Here is a 26,625-nt window from a genome sequence, read left to right as displayed (position 1 = left end):
ATTACAATTTACGTTTTTATTACCATTTACGTCAAGTTTATTACAATTTGCTGCAAGTATTACAATTTGCGTTTTTATTACAATTTACGTCGTAACACCCTCCTTTCAAAATTCCTGGATCCGCCCATGCCACCAACACCGTGCATACGTTAGAAAGCCGTGGTGTAACCACAGTATTGGTCAAACCGGCGTGGAACCGAACTCACTCACTTTAGTTTTAAGATTTTGTTTATTTGTTGTTTTACGCCGCACTCTGCAATGTTGCAGCTATATGACGGCCGTTTGTAAATAATTGAGTCTGGACCAAACAACCCTGTGATGAACAGCATGAGCATCGATCTACGCATTTGGGACACGATGACATGGAAGCATGGGTTACTGAAGACCAATTTTAACCCGGATCTTCTCGGGTATAGTTCTCGAAACGTCTAGTAATAGGACTAATCAGGTCGAGGTTGTGAATGCTGTATAGTTTAATCAACAATACTAGCAGTGCATTCAAGTTTGGACCAGACAAACCAGTGACAGCGTGAGGAATGATCCATAGCGTTGGGTTCAATCAGTCAGCTTAACATGACAGCTTCATTTCCAGAGAGAAGATTAAGAAAGGTGGGTGTTACACTATCACACATTATCCTAGTACAGAGGACATGTCAAACTGATAGCGTGGACATATGTTCTGGAATTAATGGCTGAAAATGTGTCAAGGTTCTTCAACACACAGCCATTACGTTACTCACGATAGATCTCAGACCGCTTTAGAAACGAAATGAATACAGACACAGACATTCTCTTCCCACAGAGGTTACTCCTGTCATATCTTCCTACATAACCTCTGTTCTAATACGGCCATATTTCCCGGTCCTCGTAAAATCCCCTAGCGGCAAAAGATCGCAACACGAATTATCTCCCTTCTTTCTATCCAATCAGAACACGTGTTACATCGACTTAGATTCAATTTGACTAACACAAGCAAATGCGGGGCCACAAATATCCCCCATCTGCCGGGGAATTGTGTTGATGTTACACACAAGACGTTTAATGGCTAGCTTGTCCGTTGTCAACGAGGGCGATGGAGACGCCATTGATACGCCATTACATGACTGAGTTCTGTCTAGAAGAAACGTTTGCGCATCGCGCTCGGGAAGAGGTTCTAGTTTTCCCGAAGCATACGGAAATTACCGAGGCCTTGCGAATGATCACTTTTGAAACAACGTCGCTGATTGCACAACTAAATCGGCATGTCTCCAATCACGAGCCTTGAACGCTGACACCAAGAAAGGGTCGTATTAGAACAGAGGTTATGTAGGAAGATATGACAGGAGTAACCTCTGTGGGAAGAGAATGAGACACAGAGGGTTCCCTGAGATTTTAAGAACGATGAGTGCACGTGTGATTTAGCCAAGTGAACTTGAATGCATAATACAATATCGATTGTTTAATTTAAAGGCGGATTCGCATTAAAACGGTATTCAAACAGATTAATGTGATGTAATATTCTGCCCAAAGGGAGAAGTACTTAGAAATCTGTGCATATCTGCCTGTAGCGAGCTCATTATACACATCTTATTCCCACGTTATTGTGGCTCAGTCCTGGAACCTCCTCCCTCCAAGAGAGACGCCAGGTAGGTGTTCAGTTGGTCCAGAGCTTCCCCCCTCTGTTTGTCTTGTGTAGACCGGTGGTGACATGGAGCCTGGGACTGGCTTGCTATCAGGACACAGTGGTACCCGACTCACGTTGGACTCCACACATCGACCAGCTTCGTCAGGACTACATGTACTGCTGGCTTCACAGTTCAAGTTGGACGATGGTGTTGACGAATCATCCACTCGGACGCTGACATCTTCAGAAGGTGTGCCACTACTCGGCCCTGATTGGTCCGTTGTGAGTTCATCACGTGTCTCATGACTATCACGACCAGTACTGACAGTTTGTCCACTGAATGCATCACCATTGACAAGTGCTTCACTGCCACCACAATCGCTAGAATCATGGATTGTCTCCCCTTTCACTTCCTTGCAGCTATTGGATGGCGTCTCGAAACCTTCAGCTGCTAGCTGCCACATATAGGCTAAGTTCGTTTCTGACTGAGTTGGGTCGGAACTGATCACTGTAGCAGTAACATCCTGTGTCGACTCGGACATAAAATCAGCAAAACTTATGCCAGGAAAACCTTGGGCTTGTCTCACCTCCGTGGTGGGACAAGGCATAATGTCCGCCATGTTTGTATATTGGTTGGCGGCCTGTGTAACTGTTACGTGCCCAGAACCGCCCACCTGTCTACCCACAGTTCTTGCATCAGGACTCCACAAGTCCCAGTTTTCAAAGAATGGCATATCCACAGCTTGCCTTGACTGAGACATGGAGTACACACTGTAATCATTCACACCCGGTCTCACTGAAGGAGCAATGCCTTGTGTTGGGTTCCTGCCACAGAAAGATCTTCTCCAATCCATGGCTGAGAACGTCGCGTCTGGACCAGGAACAAACTGTGCGGTGTGAGGCCCAAAAGGCAACATGTTGTTGTTCAGATAATCCAGACATCCTGCATCTGTCTCACAGTACGGATACCACAATGCTCCCCCACCATCCTCAAACGTGGAGGAGGGATGCAGAACCTCACTTCCCATCGAACCAAATGTCTGCCTTGGGTCCTGGCTTTCACCGTCAATAAACGTCGTCAACCTGGTCGTCTTGCCCTCAGACCATCCTGTAACCACAACGGTCCCTCCTGCAGAGGTACCAGCCTGTCCTTCAGTGTACATCTGACACGTAGAGTTCCCCATGAACTCGGCAATTTCTTGATCCAAGGTATGTTCCACTGAAGGAGGTTGACGACACACGTTGTCTGCATCACTCTGTTTAGTTTCGGTACTCTGGTCGAAGTCTGTACAGCAATGGATCAGGCTCTTTATGATGTTATCTTGTTCTGTGCAGGACATAAAGCTTTGTGCGCCATCGCAACTGCTTTCTGAAGGTTCGCTCAAGGTGTTCTTTGTCAATACGGCAGATACTGAAATACTCTTGACATCCGTCCCATTAGCACCAGAACCGATGCCATCATTAGATTCGTGTTGATAGCAGTTGGACAATGGATCAACTGAACCTCGAGTTGACAAATTAACTTCATGTGCCTCCAGCTGGATTGCATCCCCCTTGTCAACACGCACATCCTCTTCACTGACGTGATTATCCATAGCTTGTGTGGCTTCACCGTCCTGATCATTGTCTTGAGGAACCAGATGACTGTTTCTTTTGATGAACACTCCATCTATCTCATCGATGCCAGCGTCCATGATCGCCTCCTGCAAAAGTAAGGCAGCACGATCCAAGTCGTCAGAACCCTCGGATGGCACTTCCTGCCCGGTCTTCACTACTGCTTCAACAGACTGGTGTTGTTTTTCAGGGCCATGGAGGTCTTGGTTTTGCACTGACTGTTGTCGAAATTCATCCAGCGCCTTACTGAGATCCTTCCTGGTGGAAGCGACAACTACTGGTTGGTGATGTCCATTATCAGCCCCGCTGGCTACCTGTCCTGAAGCTGTTTTCGGGAATACTGAAGATACATTCCCTGCCTCACCCCTCATCTTAGGCGGGAGTTCTGAGATGTCGTATAGATGAAGCGTGTTGGCTGACCCGCTCGAAGAATCTGTACTCTTTGTCGTGGGGCCAGAGAGGCTTTCTTGGGAGGTTCGACCAGACTGATTTACCATGTAGTTTTGAGGACTATAACCCTGGTCTTGATAAAGAGGCATGTTACTTTGCGCGGTGTGCATATTGTAAGTTGGGGGTGTGGTATAACCAGCGAATGCCCCACTTTGCTGCATTCTGCGGGGAAGAGTGGACCTTCCTGAGTGGAAGTAGTCGTGGCTGGTATTATACAATGGCGGCGGGGTATCCCGCGGGAAGACGGGAGGGTTAGCAGCGGGAGGACCATTCCACAGAGGAGGGTTCATGAATTCGTTCTCATAACGATGAACTGCATAATAAGGGTGATCATATTGTTGATATGCTGGTGCGAACTGAAGATTTGGTCCTTGATATGTTTGATAGTTAGATCTCACTGGCTGACGCATTTGACCATATATTTGTGGGGCCTGCCTGTTATAATCCTGATATTCGTAGCCTGGTTGACTTGCTGCCACGTCTATCGGGTACCCACGTCTCTGATAGGGTGTCACAGTCTGACCTTGAAGTAGATCTGAACGGCTTGGGGATAAAAACTCCGCCTGCAGCTGTTCCGCTCTTATATCGGGTGCTGGTTTAAGGTTTTGAGTCCAAAAGTCTGACTGGGGGTCATGCCGAGGAAGCGATCTGCTGTACGGCATGGATGGTTCTTGTTGCATCATCGCCGGCCTGGGTCCCATGGACGTAGACGGAGGCTGCCTGGGACTGATCTCGGTCGTGCCACGCACATCCTCCTTGGAATAAAGAACCTTCACCGGCCGAATATCACTAACTCCCGCCTGTTGCCGTTCGTCTTCCAGTCGTCGCCCTTTACGAGTATCTGAAGATTGTGGTGTACTGATGCAATATCTGACATCATGGTTAGGATATAGGATAATGTTTAGAAGTAGGTTGATAGATCACGACACTTGACAAACAGACTGGATCTTTTAACTAAGCACGCGAACATTTGCACCATGCTCTCTTTCTTGCCAAAAGCCATTATGGTTCTATTTTCGAGTAATATCAATCTTGTCCAGTTTTCGACGCTTATTTATATTTATCAACCGTAGAGCGAACTCTTATTTCTAAATATTCTTGAACTTCATCCACCTATTATAAACCTACAAACGCTGACAGATAGGTATATACAAACTGTATGAAACAAATCCATAAAAGAACAACGGGGTACCGTAACAACTTCAGTGACATCATTCGGGAATATCCCAACAATCAAGTAGGTTTTTTTCACCCATTAACCTTGAGACATGAATAAACTTACCAAATTTACTCACAATTCAAGTACATGTAGTTGTGTTGGAGGACAAGCCTCCAAAAATGGCGTCTACCTTTCAAAGGAGAGAGATCGTGCACCTCCATTACAAAAAGGGTGAATGGTTTCGTTAAATTAAAAGTACTAGTAGTTTATATTGTTGCTGATAAGTCCTACTCACCTCTACCGCCATCCATCTGTCTGATGCATTGTGCAAAACGTGACTTCGGGTGACAACCTTACAATCATGGTGGTCTTGACAACCATACAATACAATGACGTCACAACATGTTGACGTCACAATGGTACGTCATAATATCAGGTGACGCAGTTCAGGGCCCCCCGTCACTTTGCAACACTGCGGCAAATGACGTGAAAGTGCTGAAACAGCTGTAAACACGTGCCACTCCACTTTGTAGGATGTGTTTGTACAGTCCGTTGAGAGTTAAACCTATCACATCTGTTACTTTGGTGATAGACAGAAGAAGGTAAGCTGCTGGCTGTTAATGTTTGTCAGTTGCAGTTATCAGAAAAAATATAAAACATAAGAAGTTAACGAACTGTTTACTCGCGAAATGTAACAATTTTAAAATTACCTGAAAACATTTCAGTCACAGTGAAACACACGACTAGACACTGACAAAAACTGTGTCCATCTGAATTACACACATGCGATGCAGCATGATGATATACCGAAGGTTATATGATGATATACCGAAGGTTATATAATGATATACCCAAGGTTATATAATAACCAAGGTTATATAATCATATAACCAAGGTTATATAGTATGACCAGAAATTATTGAGAATTTTAGGAATATGTTTAATTGGATTTCTAGTATAAACAACCTTGACCAGCTATCAAGTGCTTGGTTTCATTCAAGAGAGACAAATCCGTTAATCCTTTTTCATTAGTTTGTGAAGAGTTATCCCCCTTTGTTTACTTGCTAGCAGACGACATTTTCAGTGATCCTCAGTATGGATGATTTAGAGCAGAGGAAGTTGATTTTAGAGTATTATAACAAGGACATCAGATCAGCTGAAGTGATTTCAAGTAGAACAGGCATCCCTTTGTCCACTGTTTATCGTGTTTTGAAAAATATTGCAAATGGATATGGCATTGAGCACCAGGGAGGCGCAGGTAGGAGGCGGCTTGGTATTCTTGTTTCTAAACACAAACGAAGGAGTTTAGAAAACTTAAGGCTGGATATGATTGATAGAGGAACTGTGGCTGTCTGTAAGGAGACAATTAGAACTGAGCTGCATGCAATGGGTTGGCAGAAAAGTCGAGGAATTCTATCACCGATCATGAAACCTGAACAAAAGGAGCGAAGGTTGAACTGGTGCTTACAGCATAGAAATTTTAACTGGGACAATGTGATTTTCTCAGATGAAAGTTCTGTGAGGCTGTTTCCTAATACACTGAAATTCTGGACCAAACAAACTGAAAAACCTTTGTATCAGCGCCCAAAGTACAGTCCGAAATTTAACGTGTGGGGGTGGCATATCTGTGTTAGGGGCAACGCCCCTCTGTGTATTGAAGGGAATATGAACAGTGAGCGGTACACAGATATTCTCGAGGGACATTTACTTCCATCTGCTCACGTGTTCTATGGAAATGTTTGGATTTTCCAGCAGGACAACGACCCAAAACATCGTTCAAAGCATTCACAGGCCTGGTTTCGGACCCAAAATATGACATTATTAGATTGGCCAAGCTATAGCTTGACCTAAATCCAATAGAAATGTTTGGGGACTTACGAAGGAAAGTGTCAATAAGAAAAATCTGACAAATATTGCTGAAATGAAAGAAGAGGTGGTCCGATATTGGGACAGCATGGACCACGACTTTCTAACTTCTTTGATCAGTAGTATGCCCCGCCGCATTGAAGCCTGCATTGCTGCCCATGGTGACTTGACAAAATACTAACTGTTCACCTGTCTTTGAATCTGGAGTTATGTTCTGCTAATATTCACATTTAATACGTGAGTAATGAGTGAATTTTTAAAAAATATTACAACCTTTAAATTCTCAATAATTTCTGGTTGTACTGTATAATGATATACCCAAGGTTATATGATGATATACCCAAGGCTATATAATGATATACCCAAGGCTATATGATGATATGCACAAGGTATCTAAGCAAGGCATTATGACTTTTCATTGTTAAGAAATAAACACAAATACGAAATAGTCTCAAAGAGAAGGTAGAAATCTGATTTTGCTCAGCGAGCAAATGTGAAAGATTTTGTCCAACAATTTCCTGTTCAAACTTTATACATTATGCCCATCTGCCAGACAACGTCGTTCAGCGCAACATTGTAAATACCTTCTAGCACGCAGGTAGCACATGCACGGGCAGGAAGGCGCATTGTCTCCGGTGTGTGTATGATCACACTGAATTAACGGGTGGGCAAGATGACATCCCTCAACAAGCACTGTTCATACCCTGTGTTAAGTCTGTATGTAATAATGATCTAAAGTTATTGCACACACAGCTCAGAATGCTGACTTTTATGAATAAAATGAAGTAAACATTCAAACCGAAACATGAGTCTCATTAACCTATTCAGACAATGACCTACTTTTCAGTCGATCCGAATTTTCTCGTGTGAAAGAGAAAAAAGACACCACAAACACTTATGGTTACACTGAATTCCAATTTCCTGTTTCATAAGAAAATGGTATTTACAAATGAATTTTAATTTTAAACTTTAATAACATCGTATTTCTACATTTTATGGCTAGGTGTAGGCAGCATGACCTTAACTAAGACGTCACAGACTGCCCCAGTTTGATGAGGTCGTAAAATGATTCACAATGCATCTGTTATGGTTGTTATGTGTTTATTGCGCTTATTCAGAGTAGTTCTGTAACGCACAATGTGATTGATATAATATCAATTCCGTACCAGATCGCCAAACTTTTCTAGCGGCAGAGCCTCGTTTTGAGATTTCCACGATTTCCATGTTTCCGTTTGTCAGAGCTCGCTGTACGACAGAGCACGCTGCACGACGTGTTTGCAAGGATTAGAAGGAACGTAGTGTTGCAATATACAAGTGCGTAAATGTATCAAATAATACTGATTCATATTTATGTAATCAGTTAAATGAATTGTTCTAAAAAATCTGGACTGGTTATTGTACTAAGTTGCGCAATAGGACGGAACCCAGTCAACAGGAAACGAGACTGCTGTGTAATGAATGTTTTGACTTGAGTTGCCATGCAAATCCCACCCCACCCTTCGTGGTCGCAAAATATACTATAAAACAAAAAATAGTCTGGACACATAATACTGGTCATTACGTTACCCTTTGCAAGGGCGAAACATTCACAATCCGTGGGACAGTCTGCTTCAGTGGTGACAATACGGCGAACCATATCACTGACTAGAGATCAACACTACCTCCATCCTGACATTGCTGGGACCTCTGGATAAAACTTGACTTTAACGGCCTCGCACCAAGCCTCATATATACGTCTCCAAGCCTTTCCGTGATGAAAGAGGCCAAACAACACAACCTCGGCATACAGGACTTGCTCTGATTCCGTGTTTTCCCACTCCACCACCCACTTCGAGCCACGCCCCTCCCCCCTTCTCCGGCAGAAGCCGAGTTCCTCCATAGCGGAAGTCTGTTTCTGGTACAGGGCAGTTACAAGGGCGGGGTTGCTGGTCCGGCTCGGGGATCGCAACACATCCTGCAGCTAAGGTCAAAGAAGAAAAGAATATAAATGAATAAAGATGACAAAATATTTCGTCTGTATGACGTAAATAGATTGATGTTCATTGTCAATTTCTGGTTTGTATGCTGGAAGCATAATGGTTTTGGCCGCCAAGGGCAGTATTCAACAGATGCCATGGCGGTATCACCAAACAGGTTTCAACCATTGTGAAGAATCGAAGGGAGAAACCGTCAACTGAGACAGTCCACTACTCATTCTGTGAACAGAGATTGGTACACACCTGTCTATCCCATACAATCAGAGTAATCTGAGACAGTCGACTACTCGTTCTGTGAACAGAGATTGGTACACACCTGTCTAGTCAATAGGTACACACGTCTATCACATGCATGTATATGTATACATATGTATACACAGCTAGTGAGCGTTAACTAGTGAGCGTACTTACTGTACACAGAAACGTGAAGGCTTCCTCCTCTTCCAGGTAAAGTATCAGCCGGATGATGTCCCAGTTCAGTTCTGTAAGTCATCAGGTAAACACTATGAGCCACAGTACTGTGCCCAGTCTGCCCCTGGCGTTGTAGGTAGTCGTATATTGAGGGTTAATTATGGTAACCTTTAAATGTTTCATTGATATACACAGCAGAACTCTTTAACCAAGCTTTTTGAAGACTCGAATCACACTTGCTGAGACAGTTATTTTTCCTGAGCCTGAGAGAGAGAGCAAAACTTACGTAAGATATTCTTCAGCAGCTGGTGAAACCCTATGAGAGATGGTAAAGTAACTTTATCAGTGACCTTGACCTCGATTAAATCAAGATGGCGGTTGCCGTCCGGTTCTGTGAGCTCGAAGTTGATGGCGATGAGGATCGTCTTCCATAGGTCAATGTCAAAGACGACCGGCTTCCTGTCGGTGTGGACGTAGAGGCAGGGGAAGCCAGGGAACAAGTGCGGCGAGCGAATGGATTCTATAGCTGAGTGGATCTGCATTTGAAGACACGTAGAATAATGAAAGGACTGATGGGGAGGTTTTCAGTTCCAAATCTGCATGTATACATCACGAAGAGGGACAGATAACAAATTCTTATTGTAAAACAATCGGTTGTAAACAGTATATACAACAGGCAATGATTGTAATGTTCAGGTTTTAATGTGAGATTGTCGTAAAATACACTGTCACAGGGATCACAAGCCGTCATCTAAATTCAAGTATGTAGTTTTTAGTTTCAGCAGGAGCAGTGTGCTATCGTGTGACTGGATTCTGTTCCACCAAGGTGGTCTTGGTGTCATTGCTGATTTTCATATAATTTCCACCACTATGTTACCTTTTACGCACATTGAAATCTATTTCGTCAGATAATCGAGACTGATTATTTTCGGGCGTTAATTCCATGTTTGAATGGTAAGTTACCCGTTTATGTCAAATACTGTCAATCTCAGTTTTACTTTTGAGCATGGCAAGCTGCCTTCATGTGTACCGTTACAGAGGTCATTCCAACATACTGATCTAAGGGTCTGTCAAATAGTTACCAGGAATGCATCTGCCACACTATGGCAATGTCGCCATCATATTTTCACTATCTGACGATCTATAGCTGGTGGATGTAGGACATATACAGACAACAAAATTAGCACACACACGTACGTTGTCGGAGAGGAACGCTACTGCTTGTTTCATGACGTCATGTTGGATGTACGTCCCCAGGAGTTTCCGCAGCGCCCTCTGCCATTCCGAGACACGTGTGTCGCCTAGCAACCGTGTAATGTGGACGTGGTCAGTTCCCCTGCCATTAGCAAGAGCTGAAATTATAATGATGATATTCTGATACAACAAAATTTACAACATCGCGGTTCGACAACAACGACACACAGATACACGTTTTGCCTCACCGAGATTTGAAAGCAGCTAAGCAGCAAGAGATTTTATTGACTATAGGCCAGCCTGTACTTGTGTTTTGGCATACGGACTTTGGGGTCCAAATTCAGGTCAATAGGTAAAAAGAAAATAAACAAGCATTGTCACTAAGGTGACATAATCCCCCGCCGCAAATTATCAAATCAAACTTAAAAAGTAATGAAAGTGAAGGTCGTAATTTAAGATGAAGTTAAATGTCAACAAAAACATGACTAGTCAACCTCTCTTGATATCTTGCTCTGTAGTTGTTCAAACGCACAAATATTTTCAAGACTCACTTTGACCTTGACATGAATGTCTTAGTGTATGAAATATGCAAAAATAGTAATAAAGAAATTGCTTATTGAAAAACATTCAAGGGAAGTCTTGAAAGTCTATGAAAAAAATCCAGTGAACTGTTCTTCAGATATCTTGCTGACAACCTTAACATGCTGAAATCTTCAAAGTGTCGCCGTGACCTTGAAACTTATGTGAAGGTCACCAAAATCGACTGGGCCTTGCACCTTCCCCAGATGAAGCTTGGTGTCAAATATGAAGAAAGTCCAGTGAATGGTTCTTGAGATATCTCGCTGACAATCTTTACATGCAGGTTAACATGCTGAAGTCTTCAAAGTGTCGCCATGACCTTGAAAATTAGGTGAAGGTCACCATAATTGACTGGGCTCTGCGCCTTCCCTAGATAAAGCCCTAGTGAGCGGTTCTTGAGATATCTCGATGACAAGAGTAAAACGTTAAAGTCACCTTGTGACCTTGAAATGAAGGTCAAGGTCACCAAACCTGACTGGGACCTTTCTTTTACTGTGATGAACCTAGGTACCAAATATGAAAAGAATCCAGTCAACGGCTCTTAAGATATTCCAATTCGTACGTACGTACGTACAGACGGACGGACGGAGCCTAATACTATATCCCCGCTTCGCGCTAAACGCGCGGCGGGGGATAAAAATCCCTATGTACAATATACAAAGTATATTTTCAATAGGTTTTACTTACAGTACTTTAAACCATATTGAAACGCTACAGAAAAAGGAGTTTGCTTTCTATTTTAAAAAAACTTTGTACTTAAATATTCACATTTCCTTTTTGGGAGGGCAGTTTCGTAAACCAAGTACATGTATTTCCTAATGTCTGCCCTCACTGTCACGAGTAAAAGTGGTGGGAGGTATTCCCGGGGTAGTTACTTATCTATCCATATGTCCTGCATAATAGCTGACTGTCTGAAAAATAACTATTCGTGAATCACTTATCAACTTGCAGCAAAACATTGATTACTCGTGGACAAAATTATTCATGACTTAGACCAAGGTCTCGCTCATAACTATGGAATTCAGGTTCCGGACAATTACCCTACCCCTCATAAAAACGTCCCTCAGTAGGTCTGTCTTTTGCAGGATTACTGATCCGAAATGAGAGACATGGGTGGTTATCTGCCCCTGATTAAGAGTGGTTTATGGAAGTGAGGTGAGGTGAGGTGAGGTGAGGTGAGGTGAAATTGGGTTTAACGTCGCGCTGGAGAATATTTCGCTCATATGACGACGTGCATGCGTGTGTATGTGTAGGTGCGGCTGCTTGTACTAGCCCAGACTGAAGCTGGTTTTATAGTGCTAGCCCACTGAGATACCAAGCCGCAGTGAAGCATGAATACCTCACTCAGACACATTATACTGACTCCGAGCCGACCAGTCCTTGTTGTACCCATTAATGCCGAGCGCCAGGCAGGGACCAACAAGTACCATATTTTAACGTCGTTTTGGTATGACGCGGTCGGGGATCGAACCCGCGACCTTCCGCTCTCCGGGCGGAGGTTTATGGAAGTCTGAATGGCACTACCTGTGTCTTCTTTTAAGCCTTCCTTAAAGGTTATTTTCGCAGATAGAGGAGTTAGTGATTGCTATTTCCTATATCAAAGTTAAAGAGGGAGAAATGACAGTCGGAGGGCTCAGACATACGAGCATGTTTACCCTAGGTTGATAGTACCGCATCTCACATGAACACAAACAATAACTTACTTCGCGGAGTCATGAGACCACATATAGTATGTTTATATTCAGTTAGTTAAATACACACCAGCTGTGGCTCTCCGGTTGAAACAAGCAGACATGTGATAACCATGTCACGTAAACACAGTTTCATGCTACGTGGTCTTCAACAATTAGGCAAACTGTGTAAGTAATATAACTGATAGGCCACGCATAAAATATATCATTTTTTTACGAAGTCCAGAGATGCGTGCTGCTGTGATAATTGTTCAAGGGCGCCGAAGCATGCATGCATGTATATACTTCGACGATGTATTACACATCGATGTGTGAATCTACCATTGATATTTACCCTCACGTTGTCTATAGATCCACCTGATGATACATAATGGCGGCACCATCCACAGTACAGAAAGGTAATCAGAACAGAGAATATACAATATTATCATTTTTAAAACAGTTAATGAAAACACACTTTGATTTTATTAAGCAATGGCGCTACTTCGATTTGTTACAGCTTGTAGAGTTGACCTGCCAGCGTAATACTGGTGAATTTGTGTGGAAAGTGTTACCACGAAAGACTTTCTGTTAGAGAGATTGGTATTTTACTATTATAAACAAACACTTGCAGTCGTGATTGGTAAGCTTTGCACTCACGTTTACTGGTGTCCATTCCCGGATCCAAGTCCTCGTGTTTGGGATCGGGCAACATGAATGACCAGATGTTAGCGTTAACCCCAACACGCCTAAATGACGATTAACCCTCGGCAGGTCAGCAACAGGTTATATATGGCATTCACGTTGCCCATGTATAACTTTATAACATAAGATAAAACTTCACAACCCAAAGTGTAGCGAACACTCAAGATAATATACAACAGAATCACTATGCACATTGAATGTGTATCGATCCTTCGTTAATTATCCCATTTGAAATACGTAATGGTTAGATCATATCGGGACATTGTGTTCCAAGTGACGTTATAGTTACATTAATCCTTTCCATGTCCCCCATAAAGGACGCTTTGTTGTAATAAGCGGAGTAAAACTCCAGACCAATGAAACGAGAGGATAAATATTATCATCCAGGCATGTGACACAGAAACAATATTTACTCTCATGAAAACGTGATCCGATGAATGACTTGATATGACGCCCGTCAGCGCCCAGTTAGGGTGCATATAACCAGTAGATATTTCTGGTGGTAATCCGAACATGAATAGAAGACCGGCAAGCTTATTTGCTATGTTAATCGATACGCAGCACAAACAAATCTCGGCTAGGTGATACCGTGCTTATAAAACCGCTGTATGATCTCAAACATTATGTGTAGCTTATTATCGTGATGAATATATGTGTAATATGACATAACACATCAGTCGAGTCGGCCCTTGAATAACAGGCTTGCACAATGGGCGCCACGTAGTCAGGGATGGACATTGGAAAACACTCGAAGTGACAACTCCTTGTTCCTACCGACATTACGGCGTCTGGAAGGTTTATCAGCGAAAGGAATGTTTACATCGAAAACCATTGTTAAATTCTGCCTTATTTCACGTCGTATGAGTGTTAAAGACTCATGTCGATAGCCTGAATGAGGTGTCATTTTGTGACTGCAGTCCTTGTACCCATTAAGAGGGCAGTACTATATTTTAACGTGCGGTGGTATGACGCGGTCGGGGATTGGTTCACCTGGCTACTAATCACCCTTACAGCATATCTGTGATTGCTCACCTTGAAACCTCACGTCGTATGAGTGTTAAAGACTCATGTCGTTAGCCTTAGGTGTCACGACACAGGCGGTTCACCTGGTGATGGAGAACAGGTAGACTGGCGGTCAGTCCCTCTTCCCGAATATACCACGTGCTTCACAAAAAGATCAGCTTCTTGGACATGATTGTACCCCATGTGGAGTCGAAGTTAAAGACTTAATGTAGAGAGCCTGCTGTCTTGTGTGAACTGGGTGTAGGGTAACCATTAGCTATCAGGCTTGTGGACAGACACGGGGGAAGTGTGAACAACTCACATCGAATATGACTGGAATGCCGACTTTTTTTACCCGTGTCCCCTTTAAATCTGATACCAAATCAAGTAGCCAATGTCTGAACCTAAAATGGTAGCTCGTGGTTTTCGTTTACTGTTAGTTTAGGGTGAACCTTTTTCTGTAGTGGATTTCACCGCTTCATATACCTCCTGATAACTGTGTTTCAACATGCAGACATGAAGTTTTTAAGTGCACATACTTGTGTATCAATCTAGAATGTTTTAAGATAACAGGTAAACCAAGCAATGTACGTACACACAAACAGAATGATATACTATATAGTAATCGTCTTGTACCAATCAAAACACCTAATAATATCGAGTCAAAGAATAATCATCCAGAATAAAACTGCCCTCTTACCGAACAAGTTCATGACGCAGCGGCTGGGTAGGTGGTGGGGCAGTAAAGGGGTGCCTCCTCGTGGTCTGGGTACCCCCGGTAACACAGAAGGGTGTGATAAAGCGGTGTTTGAAGTTTTTGAGTGGAAGCTGATACCCAGCTCACAGAGCAGAATACCGATGTCCTGTGTATACACTGTTCGTCCGGTGTTATCGCTGGACGCTACCCATCGTTTTGTCAAATGTTTGGCCTGGTCTAAATTTGTATTTTAACTGGGTTTTATTTGTGTTACGCGACAGTGGAAATTCCAGGTAAAGAGGTGTGTCAACCACGTCAATATACCGGGTCATACACGGGGTGTCCCGATCTATATTTAGCACACCGCCTACAGGTAGGGGTGTTAGAAACATCCCGGATGTAGCCAACTTGAGGATGATGTGTCTTGTCCGTCAACCATAATTTTGTTGGGTTTTGTATTCGAATGATAACCAGTGACCTAGCTATCAGAACCACTTATATAATATTTCATATCCTCTGTTATCGTGTAATTTCGTGACCACTGACATAGCCCTGCAGTGGGAGATAATTACAGGCGGTTCAGGTCTTTCAAATGCAGAAACGGGAGCATAAATGATGGCTGACGGACAAAACCTTTCCGCGAGATGGTATGCGCGAGATGGTGTGCGCGCGTGCTGCAATTAAAGTGTGACAGCTGAACAACACTCTGGATATAATTTGGAACTTCTGACACAATAAAGTAGACCAAATAAGACGAAGGCATATAAGTAACTGTACACGATGTGGTGAGATGAACATCATTAAAATCCCTTCAAAGGATAACAACCTGTTGTCGCCCAATTCTATATAGTCGAGACTATCCACACCTGTTAAAATGAGTGAGTGAGTCTAGTTTTACGTGGCACTCGGCAATATTCCAGCTACACTGTATATGGCGGCGGTCTGTAAATTCATGTGTTAAAATCATATATAAAAAGTCTCACTTCATTTATGCAGAGGTTTCGGTGATGGTGAAACTGCAGTAAAATACCACTTACCGGGTACATACCAACTTTTAATGGGTATTCAAAGTGACTAAGTAATGCTAAACCTGGTATTTGTAATAAGGCTGCTGAGGCTGTTGGTGAACTCTAGATTCCAGCTTCACAAAGTCACAGATGTCAGATATAAGGGTCTTATGCAATCACATGGTACAAAATCAAAATATACAAGAACAAAAATAACACATTCTACCTGGTGTATAACCACTGCATAATACAGTGACACACATAGAAATGGTTGTGATGTGCATGACATCTTCAATATGTCTGCCTAGTCGGCCATGTTTAGAATCTCATTAGAATACTGTGATGAATTGTTAGGGACAGTATAGCAGGGATAATTTTGTGGTTTCAGAGACCTCGAAAATGGGAAGGTTTGCAAAGACTGATGAACGGACAACAAACCACAAACCCAATTTCAGGATGAAGGGGCCAGATATATATTCAAAAGGATTATTTTAAATGGAATCAGAGTAATCCTGTGTTAGGCGTTTCTCAGACAAAATTGCATCATGATAATCATACAAAGATTTACTTCTATGTACATGCTGTCAGCACCCTTTGTTCACTTTCCAATATATTCAGGTGGTTAAAGTTTCATTACCTTCCCTATTCTGAAAAAATGTGTTACATAACACTTACATGAAACTTTAATGAGGGGTATCAACGTGACTGCAACAAAATATCATTTCAAACTAAAATAGCAAACAAATGTAACTTACTATTAAACAATTTTCCCATAATGTCAATCAACACAGGCATGTTGAAAGCAATAAGAACAATACTGGTTTCAATTCATTTCTTGTTTAGTACCTACACCATGTACTTGACTACGATACAATTATAATCTTATCATACTGAATCTAATAAACATGGTGTTCCCTCTTTAGATGAGAGAAAAATCCTAATCAGGCCACACACGGTCACCTTCCCTATTGAGTTCAATTACATGTACACTGTGGAACCCAATGGAATAGGCATGGAGGACTATTCAGGGTCTCCCTTTATCATTGTGACATAATGTCCAACAATTACATAAATATAGGGGTGTTGATACATTAACTGAACAACTCACAATATAATGTTAGTGTGCAAAACGTATGCATCAAAAATGAATTGACACAGACCATCTTGTACAAATTTTGAAAGGCATAAAGTTTCGTTACCAATAAACCCCCTGACTTTCTACAGAACTATTACAAATATAACATACTGGTGCATGCTAAATTGTTAAATTTGGGATTACACTTTCTCAGTATTATATATATATCATGACGCCATGGAATGAACGTCAATAGGTTTGAGAACATTGTTATATCTTGTAACAAGTAACACAGAAAAACTGTTTGAATCAATATGATCCTGATGAAACAAGGAAACAACTATAGACCATCTTCAACTTGACACTCAATGACAGTGTTACAGTCTGTTGTCTTGAATGGGTCATTAATGACCATGATGGAACCTGACCTGAACCTGACATTCCATGTGCAGTAGTATGTATCACACAGTGAAAGAAATACAGAACGATCTCTGTGTATTTCTGTCAATTGAATCAGTCGGGAAGTTTTCATGAAATCAACTTCAACATAATATTTGTTAAGTCCGTGTATGAAACTCCTAAAGAAACCAGGAAGCCCACAGGGCTGATAACTGAAACATGTTGCTGGCCCTGTAACATGTAACCAGCCCTGTAGAAATAGGAAACTGAGAAAAGGTGTTATCATAATGTAATTAATGAATAAATAAATATTCATAGATGTGTGATTGTTACATACTATTAGAAAAGAACAACATTGTTCATTAGCTGAAAGCATTCTCTAGACCAATCACATTTAGAGTTAGATAAATGGGTAGGTTGATCTGTGGAAGTTATGATTTGATTCATCATGAACTATACAGACGTCGTCTAGCTACCACAATTGTAAAATATTTTCGAAATATTTCCTGTAATCAATGACATGGTCAAATATATACCCTTGGAAAATGTATTGGCCCACAGGACTGGCTATAAAATAAAGTTGTAAGCCCGCCATGTAACTAGCAAACAGCGGGCCACCGGGCAGACACTATTTCATACACTGGTTAATTGTCTGTACTTATACTAAGACGTAAGTACCGAATCAGATGTTGGCCTTCCTGCTGACCAAGTCAGGTGTCCACTCTGCGCTGACCGTAAAACCATGTCAGGAGGTTAGAATTTGCTGTTTGAAGTGCTCTCTGATGTGTTCAGCAACTCTTATACGTTTTCTCTTTCTTCTATTTTTCTTTTCTTTAATTGGTGTTTGAAGACTGGGTTTATGTTGCTTAGATTTACAAGACAAGGGATTCGGTCCCTTCATTTTCTTCTTCCTTTTCTTCTTCTCCTGTTCCCCAAACTCGTCAAGTTTCAACTTTGTTAACACATTGTGTTCATATTCTGTTGGTCCCAGTTTGTCAGCCATGGCATTGGCAGCCTTTTCCTTGGAGGCTTCAGAAGGTGCTTCTATGGTGACAGTATTGTGAGCGATGTACAATAGTGGGATGCCTGGCTTCGTCCGGGACAGCTCTGTCAAGTCTGGGTCCTATGGTGAAAAATACCACAAAAATGAAAAAGAGGACATTTCAGAAAACATTGCACTATGTTCTCCACCAGCAAATGGACACAATGTGATAGTGCTTGTTCACCTAAAGAATCTTAAATAACTAGTTTTGTCAGCAGTATTCCAGCTACAACTAATTGACCGGAAGCATGTTAAATATTTTTATACTGGGTCATGCAAACCAAATAACAAGTGCAACAATACAAGAATTCAGGGAGCTATCACACAGTCAGCAAGGATGCCCATACCAAGCACCTGATCAACATGGTCAGCTCTGAAAACAATCAAGGTACATGAGGAACCTGATCTACACAACAATGGCCAACGGGAGTCTTATTTACAAATGATGAGACCCATGAAGATCTGGGTTAGAATTGATCTTCAGTAACTCATGCTTGTCGTAAGAGGCGACTAAGGCGATCGGGTGGTCAGGCTCGCTGACTTGGTTGACACGTCATCGTATCCAAATTGCATAGATCGATGGTCATGATGTTGATCACTGGATTGTCTGGTCCAGACTCAATTATTTACAGACCGCCGCCATAGAGCTGGAATATTGCTGAGTGCAGCGTAGAACTAAACTCACTCACTTACAAATGATGGAACATGTCAGTCATTACCTGACATAGATACACATAGGGATGTCAATTCATTTTAGAGATCATGCCTCTGCACACTTTTGAACATGTGTATCAAGAGAAGACAATCATCTACCTGAGTAGCAAGCATGTACTTCTGCTTGTTCCGCTTCCTGATGAGTGACTTGAGGCAATGTGAGGCTGGGACAGGCTTCTTGTGGCCACACTTAGCTACTTCGTACTGACGCAACACCTTGAGGGGTCCATATAGGACACTCCCTGCAACACAGACCATACATTATATTGCTTTGACAGACATGTCACATTATATGACTCAACATTTAACAGTCTTCGTTATTCACATCTATATCAATTAACAGGAATTACCTTTATAATATGCAATGACAGAGAAGAAGAAAACACAACATTTGAATTTACCAAGTCTGAAAAGTATAAATACAAATATCATATTTAGCTCTTCTAAACATCCCAACAACACAGAGTTTTTAAAAAAAAAATAAAAAAAACACCCAACAACCTGCATATCAGTGGTCAAACTCGCTGACTTGGTGGATGCAGGTCATCATATCCCATCATATGGTTGATCAATGTTAATGATGTCAATCACTTGATTGTCTGGACCAGACTCAAACTGTTTATATACTTCCATCATAAAGTAAATATTCCTGGCGTTAAATGACAAACATTACTTGGTAAATGAATAATACCAACCTTCATTAACCCAGCCATAATTCATGAAATGTCAACATAACCAAGCCTTTAAACATGGAAATGTGACTCACTACATCCAGTAAAACAAAAATCTGGGTTGACAAGTAGCATCAGATAAGAATAATAAACTGTTTATGTAATACTTACCAAATAATTCACATTCAGCCATGACACATGCTGATGTGAGGAGTTTCACTTCAGAATTAAAATACTTTGGAACCTGTTCTGCTATGTTAACTTTGAAAGATAGAGCTGCTTTACAAAATGTGCCATCAACCAGAATCTTGTAAGGTGGCTCAAATCCAAAGTTCCCCTTGTAGAATGTCAGAATACGGCGTGCATGCTTTCCTCTTTTAACCTTCATCTTTTAAGAACTGAAATCATAATTGCATGAAAATAACAGTAAAAAGATTTCACTCATGTAACCATGCATTGGGCATGAAATTGATCTAGACCTGTTTGAAACATCTGGTTCAATAAATACATTTTGCATCAGAGGTAAATCAACTCATAAAGACTCACAGTTAGGATAAATCTGGGATTAGACTCATAAACCAGCTGAACACAAAGATATGTATTGTATATGGTGCCTTTGTGACTGAAAAAAACATGATTCTTCTGACAAAAAGCATCATTGGTTGTAGTTCATATGAATAAACTCGTATTCCAGCCAAGGCCTACACCTTGGTATATTGCAAAGTCGCCTAGTTATATGCTGGACTACATTGGTTGTTGAAGATGTGAAAGATAATGGAACTTGCAACAAAAAGATTATAACAATTGGGAATATGAGCACTAAGTTTGATTTGTGTTAGTGGGCGACGCCCTCTTGAGATGAAACCATAACGAATTAATATAAACAGAGGGACTGATCTGATCAAATCGCTGTACTCACGCTATTTTATAAACCACGATAATGATGCTATTGTAGTATGGGAGTAACTTGTGACTTGTGACTGTTTTCCTTACGATTTAATAAGTTCCTATTCGAACAAATCAATTAATTTGTGAAGCAAACGCAATGACGTTCTGTTCACATGGTGCTGTTCACATGGTTTACAGTACATGTTGCTCCCAGGAAGCAGACATTTTGTTTCATAAACTTCCGGTATACATGACGACTTCAGGCGAATGTGAAATAATTGACTGTCGATAACATTTTGATGAATACATCGTAGATTAATTTATTATGTTGGAGCAAGTATGTTATTAATACAACACTTAGTTAACGAATAACATCAAATCTTTGGCAGATTTACAAATCACGCAACACAGGTCGAAACTGGGTTCAGTCTTATCACAAAACTTGGCTCTGTCTATGGTTGTCTGTCATAATTATAGAAAATGTACATTGTGCACCTTAAATGAAATAGGAGATAAGTACCACTACCTTTTTAACTGTCAATATTTTAACGAAATAAGAAAAAGGTTTATTCCCAAAAGGTTCCTTACAAAGCCCTCAATACTGAATATGATTAATTTATTCCAGACAAAAAATGTGTCCACTTAAATAAGACTGTCCGTATTTTGCCGCAATGTGGTCTGTAAATTCAGATAAATACTCCATCATTGTAGTATTCATGTATATGATATCAATGTATGTACTTAAACATGTATACACCCGTATGCAATTATTAATATCTCTTGTAAACCTCTTCATGCTACATTGTAGCCTTGAGTGAATAAAGTAATCTTAGTCAAACGTGGTGTTATCTATCTGTTTTGCTGTAACTTTGTGGCGTTGTGCTTATGATTGTGGCCAAACAGTGTATAAATGGAAATAGTCTGCCAATTTTATCTTGCTAAAACCGAAAAATGTTACAGTAATAAAGCTTGTGTTATTAATCTTTTCAAAATCCATGTTACAAATATAGATTTCGTTATGCAAATTCAGAGGAAATTTTCTAACGGAAATCTATAATGGCAGAAACGGGTGTAATAGATTGGCAGGTGTTTTTGCGCAACTGAAACGAAATGACAGTCGAATATTCTGATAAGCGCTCGCGCAGTTTCTCAGTCAAAATGGCGACCGTCAGAGCGAGCACGTTGCCATCTCCAGTAAAATATGTACAGATTGATGGTCTTGTGAGTATTCTTATTACTATAAAGTGCCACTTTATACATTCTGTCAATGTTTATGTGAAATAAGACATGGTTTGATTGTTCAGAAGTCTGTCAGAAGTCAGTGATGAGACATACATATGCAGCTGGTGTACCGGCGGAAGCCTTAGCCGAGAGCCGCGATGCAGTTACATACACAAGTTACATTGCTGTATTATAATGGCTGAAGGGGTCGTTGTCGGCACAGGTACGTACAGATACGTATGTACCCTAAAACAAAGTCAAAATATAGAAATTCAGCATTATTATGATAAACCAGGCAAACCAGTAATCCATACTGCACGTTTCTTTTCTACGCGTTATGTATGGTGGGCCATTTCAGAGTATGACAGTTAACCAGTTGTGTCATCATTGATCAACAGCTTATGTGTTGTTAGCGTTCTCTTGCTCGTTCAATGATACAGTATGTCCACATTTGGGAAGAACCATTTTTGTGTTGGTATTAAATCCTAGCACCCATATTAAATCCAACAAAGTATGGAATTGTTTGTAAAATTAATCCATGTAGAGATGAAACTGCTTAATTTGGTTAAAAGCAGAAATTACTATTTTTATGTTTATGTTTGGATGATTGGTATAGGATGTATCAGCAGTTTTAGTTGAAGAAATGTCCAATGAATAGGGCTGATCTAAAACAATGTTGTTTCAGTTTGGTTACTTAAAAGTTAAAATCAAGCATGATTTGAAGAGTTTTCACTAACACTGGGGGGGGAATTGTCAATGACCAATATTTCAACTGTATTATATTTGATGTCTGATGGAAACAGTGTAAGGTCAGAAGGATATCACCCATATGTTCAACAATGTTTTGGTTGTATGCTTTATTTACACTGATTTAGAAAGTGAGCATGGCCTGTTGAGTGTGTGTTTGGTTGCAGGTTGTGCTGAAGATCATTAAGCACTGCCAGGAGGAGGGTGCAGGGGGCACGGACCTGGTGCAGGGGGTGCTGCTGGGGCTGGTGGTGGAGAACAGGCTGGAGATCACAAACTGCTTCCCCTTCCCCAGACACAATGAGGAGGAAGACTTTGATGAAGGTAGGAGTTCTCAGAAACTGGTCTATACCTCACTTTTTACTTGTTATTCTTGTTACTAAAACAAACATTGGTGAATACACCTTTGCACACACCTTTTGCACTAGTCTTGTCACTAGTGGCTTTATCTTACCCTGACATGGAAATGCACAGTGTTGTTTGCTTGTGGTGCAGAAGGTATGGGCTTGATTACCACAGTCAGTATAATGTAGGAAGCACATTTCTGGTATCTGCCGGTTATGTCATCAACTGTGTTGTTGCTAGTATGCTACAAGAGGAATAACACCATTCTCAATTACTCTTACCTAATATGATGAAGTTGATATATGCTGCTCCATCCATGAATGATTCTTGTAATATGTCAAGTTAATGTTTAAAAAGAAAGACATATCTGATTATCCCACCTTGAGAAGTGTGTACATTCATAGAATCATACACTGTATCCCATAAATATTGTTGACTTATTTTGTATGTGACCATTTACCATGTTGTCCCAGAACACTGAGGTTTCCTCAGATACCCTTCCTTCTGTCTACCTAACCTGCTTATTACAGCGTTATTAGTGATGTCAATATGTACTCATTAAGACAAATTGTGACACTTTCAGTCCAGTATCAGATGGAGATGATGAGGAACCTTCGTCATGTCAACATTGACCATCTTCACGTTGGATGGTATCAGAGCACATACTTCGGTTCTTTCATCAACCGACCTTTGCTGGACTCCCAGTTCAACTATCAGCACTCCATTGAAGAGTCAGTGGTACTCATCTACGGTATGTATTGTAAAAGAGATTCATATCATCACATGTATAGATGGTTATTGGCAAAGTTTTCATGTTGATGCATGTTGAAATCCAAATTCTGTGTTGTAACGTAATGCCATTTAACATGCATAATGGTCCTGTGAAGATACTTGGTTTGAATTGGTCATTGGTAACCTATACACATTGAAAGAGGCATCTAATGGGATCAGGTAGTCAGGCTTATTAACTTGGTTGATGGATGTCATTATAACCCAATTACATAAATCAGTCTTCAATTAATACTCTTCTCTTTACTGACCACCATCATAGAGCTTGAATATTGCTGTGTCGAGGTGTAATTAGTGAACAAACTCCTTTCATTTAGCATGTTTAACCAAATGTAGGTTGAATTAAAATTTGGATAAATGATATTGATCTGTAAAATTGTATGTCTTGCCACTGGCAGGAACTTGAAGAGACAGCTGTTGTTGAGTTTTAAACTGGCTTCTTTTGTGTGCTCAGATCAGTGTCATGTGGTATGCCATTCTATTGTTTCAAATCCAGAGCGATGAGTCATGAACTCCAAGGATGTCTTCTTGAGTATTCATGTCTGCATTATTTCTATATGGTCACCAACCTGATAATTTGGGAGAGATATTTACAATATAACTTCTCATACAGACCCCCTGAAGACGACACAGGGTTTCCTGTCATTGAAGGCCTACCGCTTGACGCCAGAGATGATGGAGTTCTATGCCAAGGGTGATTTTACCCCTGAGGGCATCACCAGCCACAACATGAGCTTTGAGAAGATGTTTGAGGAAATCCCCGTCGTCATGAAGAACTCCCACCTGGTGAATTCCCTGTTGTGTGAACTGGATGACAAGAAGATGAAGAGTCAAGAGTTTGCCTTCCTCGACCTGGCCACCAGGTTGGTGTATCATGCAATAGTGTTTGATAATTGTAAGGATCTTGTCCTGTATATCGTCTTATTGTCCTCTGATTTTATTGCAGTAGTGTCAATGAGATGTATTCATGAAGTAGTATTATGCCTGTCATTGTTATTCCATGTATGTAACCAAACCCTACTTCAGAGTACAAGAAAGCTTCCTTGATGTAATTACAACACATGCACATTCAAGTTTCACTATTTTATTTATCAGATTCTGGAGTTGATTGTTATACAACTAACATAGACCTGAAGTCATACTTTCTCACTTGCAGCTCAATGTTAGAAAAGAATCTTCGACAGTTGATGGAGTGCGTGGATGATGTTGCCATGGATACGAACAAGTACCTGAACTTCCAACGGCAACAGTTCAGACAAACACAAGCAAAGCAGGCTCACATTCTCAAAAGGGTAAGCTGGCTTTGTACATAATATTATGATGAAACTGTGGTGTTGTTTAATGTTTCTCAATTGTAGGATAACATTTATTTGATGTTTTTTTTTGAAGAAGAGGTTCCCATGGTTGCTGTAAACAAACTCATCAGGATGAGTCGTTACAGTGTGTTCATTATCCCATGATAGTTATTCATGCAGTAAAGCATTGCTTTGTTTGGTTGTGTAATAACTCCCATCATCTACAGTAATGCTGTGACAACACTCACTCATTTTTACAGACACAAGAGAACCAAGTCCGTCAGGCACGAGGTGAGGCGCCACTGCCTGAGGAGGATCTGTCAAAGCTGTTTAAGCCGCTCCAGCCACCACCACGACTTGACTGCCTACTTGTAGCGGGTCAGATCGACAACTACACCAAACAGATATCAGAGTTCTCCTCACAGAGTATTGGAAAGCTATTTTTAGCAGAATCTTTACAAGCGCCCAAATCCAGTTAACAGATTGTAGGAGATAGACACTTTTCACATCAACTATTTGGGGATCTGGAATCTAAAAAGCATTCAAATTTAAGCTTTTGACCATCAAACCATTTTTGAAGTTGGATCACTTTGGGTGGTTAAACAACCTGTGTGACTTCCGAAGAAGTCTTGTAAGCGTTGTAAAGCGCACCCATGCATGAATCAGCAAAAACAATCAGATATAGTTTGATTCTTTCAAAAGGTATTCTTGGTGTTACTACATTCTCCCATGTAAGATGATAAAACAATATATGTGTGTCATGTTTTCATGAGGTTTATGTCTTACATGGGAAGAAGTGTTTTAACAACAGACTATTTTCTGGAAGTCCTAAAGTATGTTTGGTTGTTTTGCTCGTGGAATGCAAATTGTTAAGAAACCTTCTGTATAAAAATAAACTAAAAGGAAGTAAAATAATCCAATACTCTATTTCTTTGTTGCTTGTTCATCTATCAAATGGGCCTCCATGTTTTAAGCAAGCACACCGTTACAGTTCAGTAAGTGTACATGACGGGAATACCAAATCATTGGTTGTGATGGCAGTGTCTCTTCACAGGAAAAAGTGTCAGGTTGTTTCCATAGAAGTCAAGATCTGCTACTGGGAATTGTAAAACCTGATCAGTATTTGGTTTTAGATTGTTCTGTGGTGTATGTTGGATAATCTTTATATTGTGTGTACAAGATAACTGAAATATGGTTTGGAGGATCAAAACGGTAACAAAAGTCTGATTGGAAATGAAATTGTAAAAACCAGTTTTGGTGTCACAACAGGCCTGATGAAATCCATTGAAAGGCATGGCATGACCTTGTACAAATCCATACAATATCCCAGTCATGTTACAACAGACTCTAACAGTCAGAGTCTTATACTGATAACATCTCCCAAGATGAATCCTGCAGTCAAAGGTACAGTTTTACAACCCCCTGGATGATCAACGTGATGGCTGTGGCATGCACACCCACCCCTCAGTACTACTAAACTGCATGAAGTCTACTTCTGGCCATCAA

At 41.0% G+C, this 26,625-nt stretch overlaps 4 protein-coding genes across 7 annotated transcripts; 1 reads left to right on the top strand and 3 right to left on the bottom strand.

Moving 5' to 3' along the window:
* Nucleotides 1-1,362: 1,362 nt before the first annotated feature.
* On the bottom strand, nt 1,363-5,217 carry LOC124272778. The gene is made up of 2 exons (XM_046707981.1): nt 5,122-5,217; nt 1,363-4,508 (listed from the first exon to the last, which is right to left on the bottom strand). Exons 1-2 carry the CDS (start codon nt 5,135-5,137, stop codon nt 1,588-1,590), a joined length of 2,937 nt encoding a protein of 978 aa, XP_046563937.1. The 5' UTR covers nt 5,138-5,217; the 3' UTR covers nt 1,363-1,587.
* A 2,715-nt stretch (nt 5,218-7,932) lies between these two features.
* On the bottom strand, nt 7,933-15,600 carry LOC124272799. 2 transcript variants are annotated; one of them, XM_046708013.1, is made up of 5 exons: nt 14,930-15,600; nt 10,277-10,431; nt 9,366-9,615; nt 9,080-9,150; nt 7,933-8,652 (listed from the first exon to the last, which is right to left on the bottom strand). In XM_046708013.1, exons 1-5 carry the CDS (start codon nt 14,940-14,942, stop codon nt 8,350-8,352), a joined length of 792 nt encoding a protein of 263 aa, XP_046563969.1. In that variant the 5' UTR covers nt 14,943-15,600; the 3' UTR covers nt 7,933-8,349. The 2 variants fall into 2 exon arrangements, with proteins under 2 accessions (XP_046563969.1, XP_046563968.1); XM_046708012.1 differs by lacking the exon at nt 14,930-15,600 and adding an exon at nt 13,183-14,124.
* Nucleotides 15,601-16,390: 790 nt separating this feature from the next.
* LOC124272800 (rRNA-processing protein UTP23 homolog) lies at nt 16,391-21,118 on the bottom strand. Of its 3 annotated transcripts, none has more exons than XM_046708015.1 (4): nt 20,828-21,118; nt 20,006-20,232; nt 19,263-19,405; nt 16,391-18,530 (listed from the first exon to the last, which is right to left on the bottom strand). In XM_046708015.1, the coding sequence occupies exons 2-4, from the start codon at nt 20,220-20,222 to the stop codon at nt 18,153-18,155; spliced, it is 738 nt and encodes a 245-aa protein (XP_046563971.1). In that variant the 5' UTR covers nt 20,223-20,232; nt 20,828-21,118; the 3' UTR covers nt 16,391-18,152. The 3 variants fall into 3 exon arrangements, with proteins under 3 accessions (XP_046563971.1, XP_046563972.1, XP_046563970.1); XM_046708016.1 differs by having other exon boundaries at nt 20,863-21,118; XM_046708014.1 differs by having other exon boundaries at nt 20,754-21,117.
* Nucleotides 21,119-21,851: 733 nt separating this feature from the next.
* On the top strand, nt 21,852-26,046 carry LOC124272798 (eukaryotic translation initiation factor 3 subunit H-like). The gene is made up of 6 exons (XM_046708011.1): nt 21,852-21,943; nt 22,858-23,014; nt 23,619-23,786; nt 24,438-24,687; nt 24,981-25,116; nt 25,380-26,046. Exons 1-6 carry the CDS (start codon nt 21,881-21,883, stop codon nt 25,596-25,598), a joined length of 993 nt encoding a protein of 330 aa, XP_046563967.1. The 5' UTR covers nt 21,852-21,880; the 3' UTR covers nt 25,599-26,046.
* The last annotated feature ends 579 nt before the right edge of the window (nt 26,047-26,625 follow it).

This window comes from Haliotis rubra, unplaced genomic scaffold (genome assembly GCF_003918875.1).
Source record: "Haliotis rubra isolate DU_JTF1 unplaced genomic scaffold, ASM391887v1 Scf173, whole genome shotgun sequence".
Taxonomy (NCBI): domain Eukaryota; kingdom Metazoa; phylum Mollusca; class Gastropoda; order Lepetellida; family Haliotidae; genus Haliotis; species Haliotis rubra.
This window is presented reverse-complemented; position numbering and strand designations above follow the sequence as displayed.

What these genes read in the sequence shown, in the direction of transcription:
- LOC124272799 (XM_046708012.1), bottom strand. Translation starts at nt 13,237, where the DNA reads ATGTTGCCCGATCCCAAACACGAGGACTTGGATCCGGGAATGGACACC. An exon ending in TAGCGTTCCTCTCCGACAAC is followed by an intron (nt 9,616 to 10,276) that starts GTACGTGTGTGT and finishes CTTCAAATGCAG; the next exon opens with ATCCACTCAGCTATAGAATC. An exon ending in GCTGCTGAAGAATATCTTAC is followed by an intron (nt 9,151 to 9,365) that starts GTAAGTTTTGCT and finishes GATGACTTACAG; the next exon opens with AACTGAACTGGGACATCATC.
- LOC124272798 (XM_046708011.1), top strand. Translation starts at nt 21,881, where the DNA reads ATGGCGACCGTCAGAGCGAGCACGTTGCCATCTCCAGTAAAATATGTA. An exon ending in GTCAGTGGTACTCATCTACG is followed by an intron (nt 23,787 to 24,437) that starts GTATGTATTGTA and finishes CTTCTCATACAG; the next exon opens with ACCCCCTGAAGACGACACAG. An exon ending in AGGCTCACATTCTCAAAAGG is followed by an intron (nt 25,117 to 25,379) that starts GTAAGCTGGCTT and finishes TCATTTTTACAG; the next exon opens with ACACAAGAGAACCAAGTCCG.
- LOC124272800 (XM_046708015.1), bottom strand. Translation starts at nt 20,222, where the DNA reads ATGAAGGTTAAAAGAGGAAAGCATGCACGCCGTATTCTGACATTCTAC. An exon ending in GGCTGAATGTGAATTATTTG is followed by an intron (nt 19,406 to 20,005) that starts GTAAGTATTACA and finishes TCTGTGTTGCAG; the next exon opens with GGAGTGTCCTATATGGACCC. An exon ending in AGTACATGCTTGCTACTCAG is followed by an intron (nt 18,531 to 19,262) that starts GTAGATGATTGT and finishes TTTTCACCATAG; the next exon opens with GACCCAGACTTGACAGAGCT.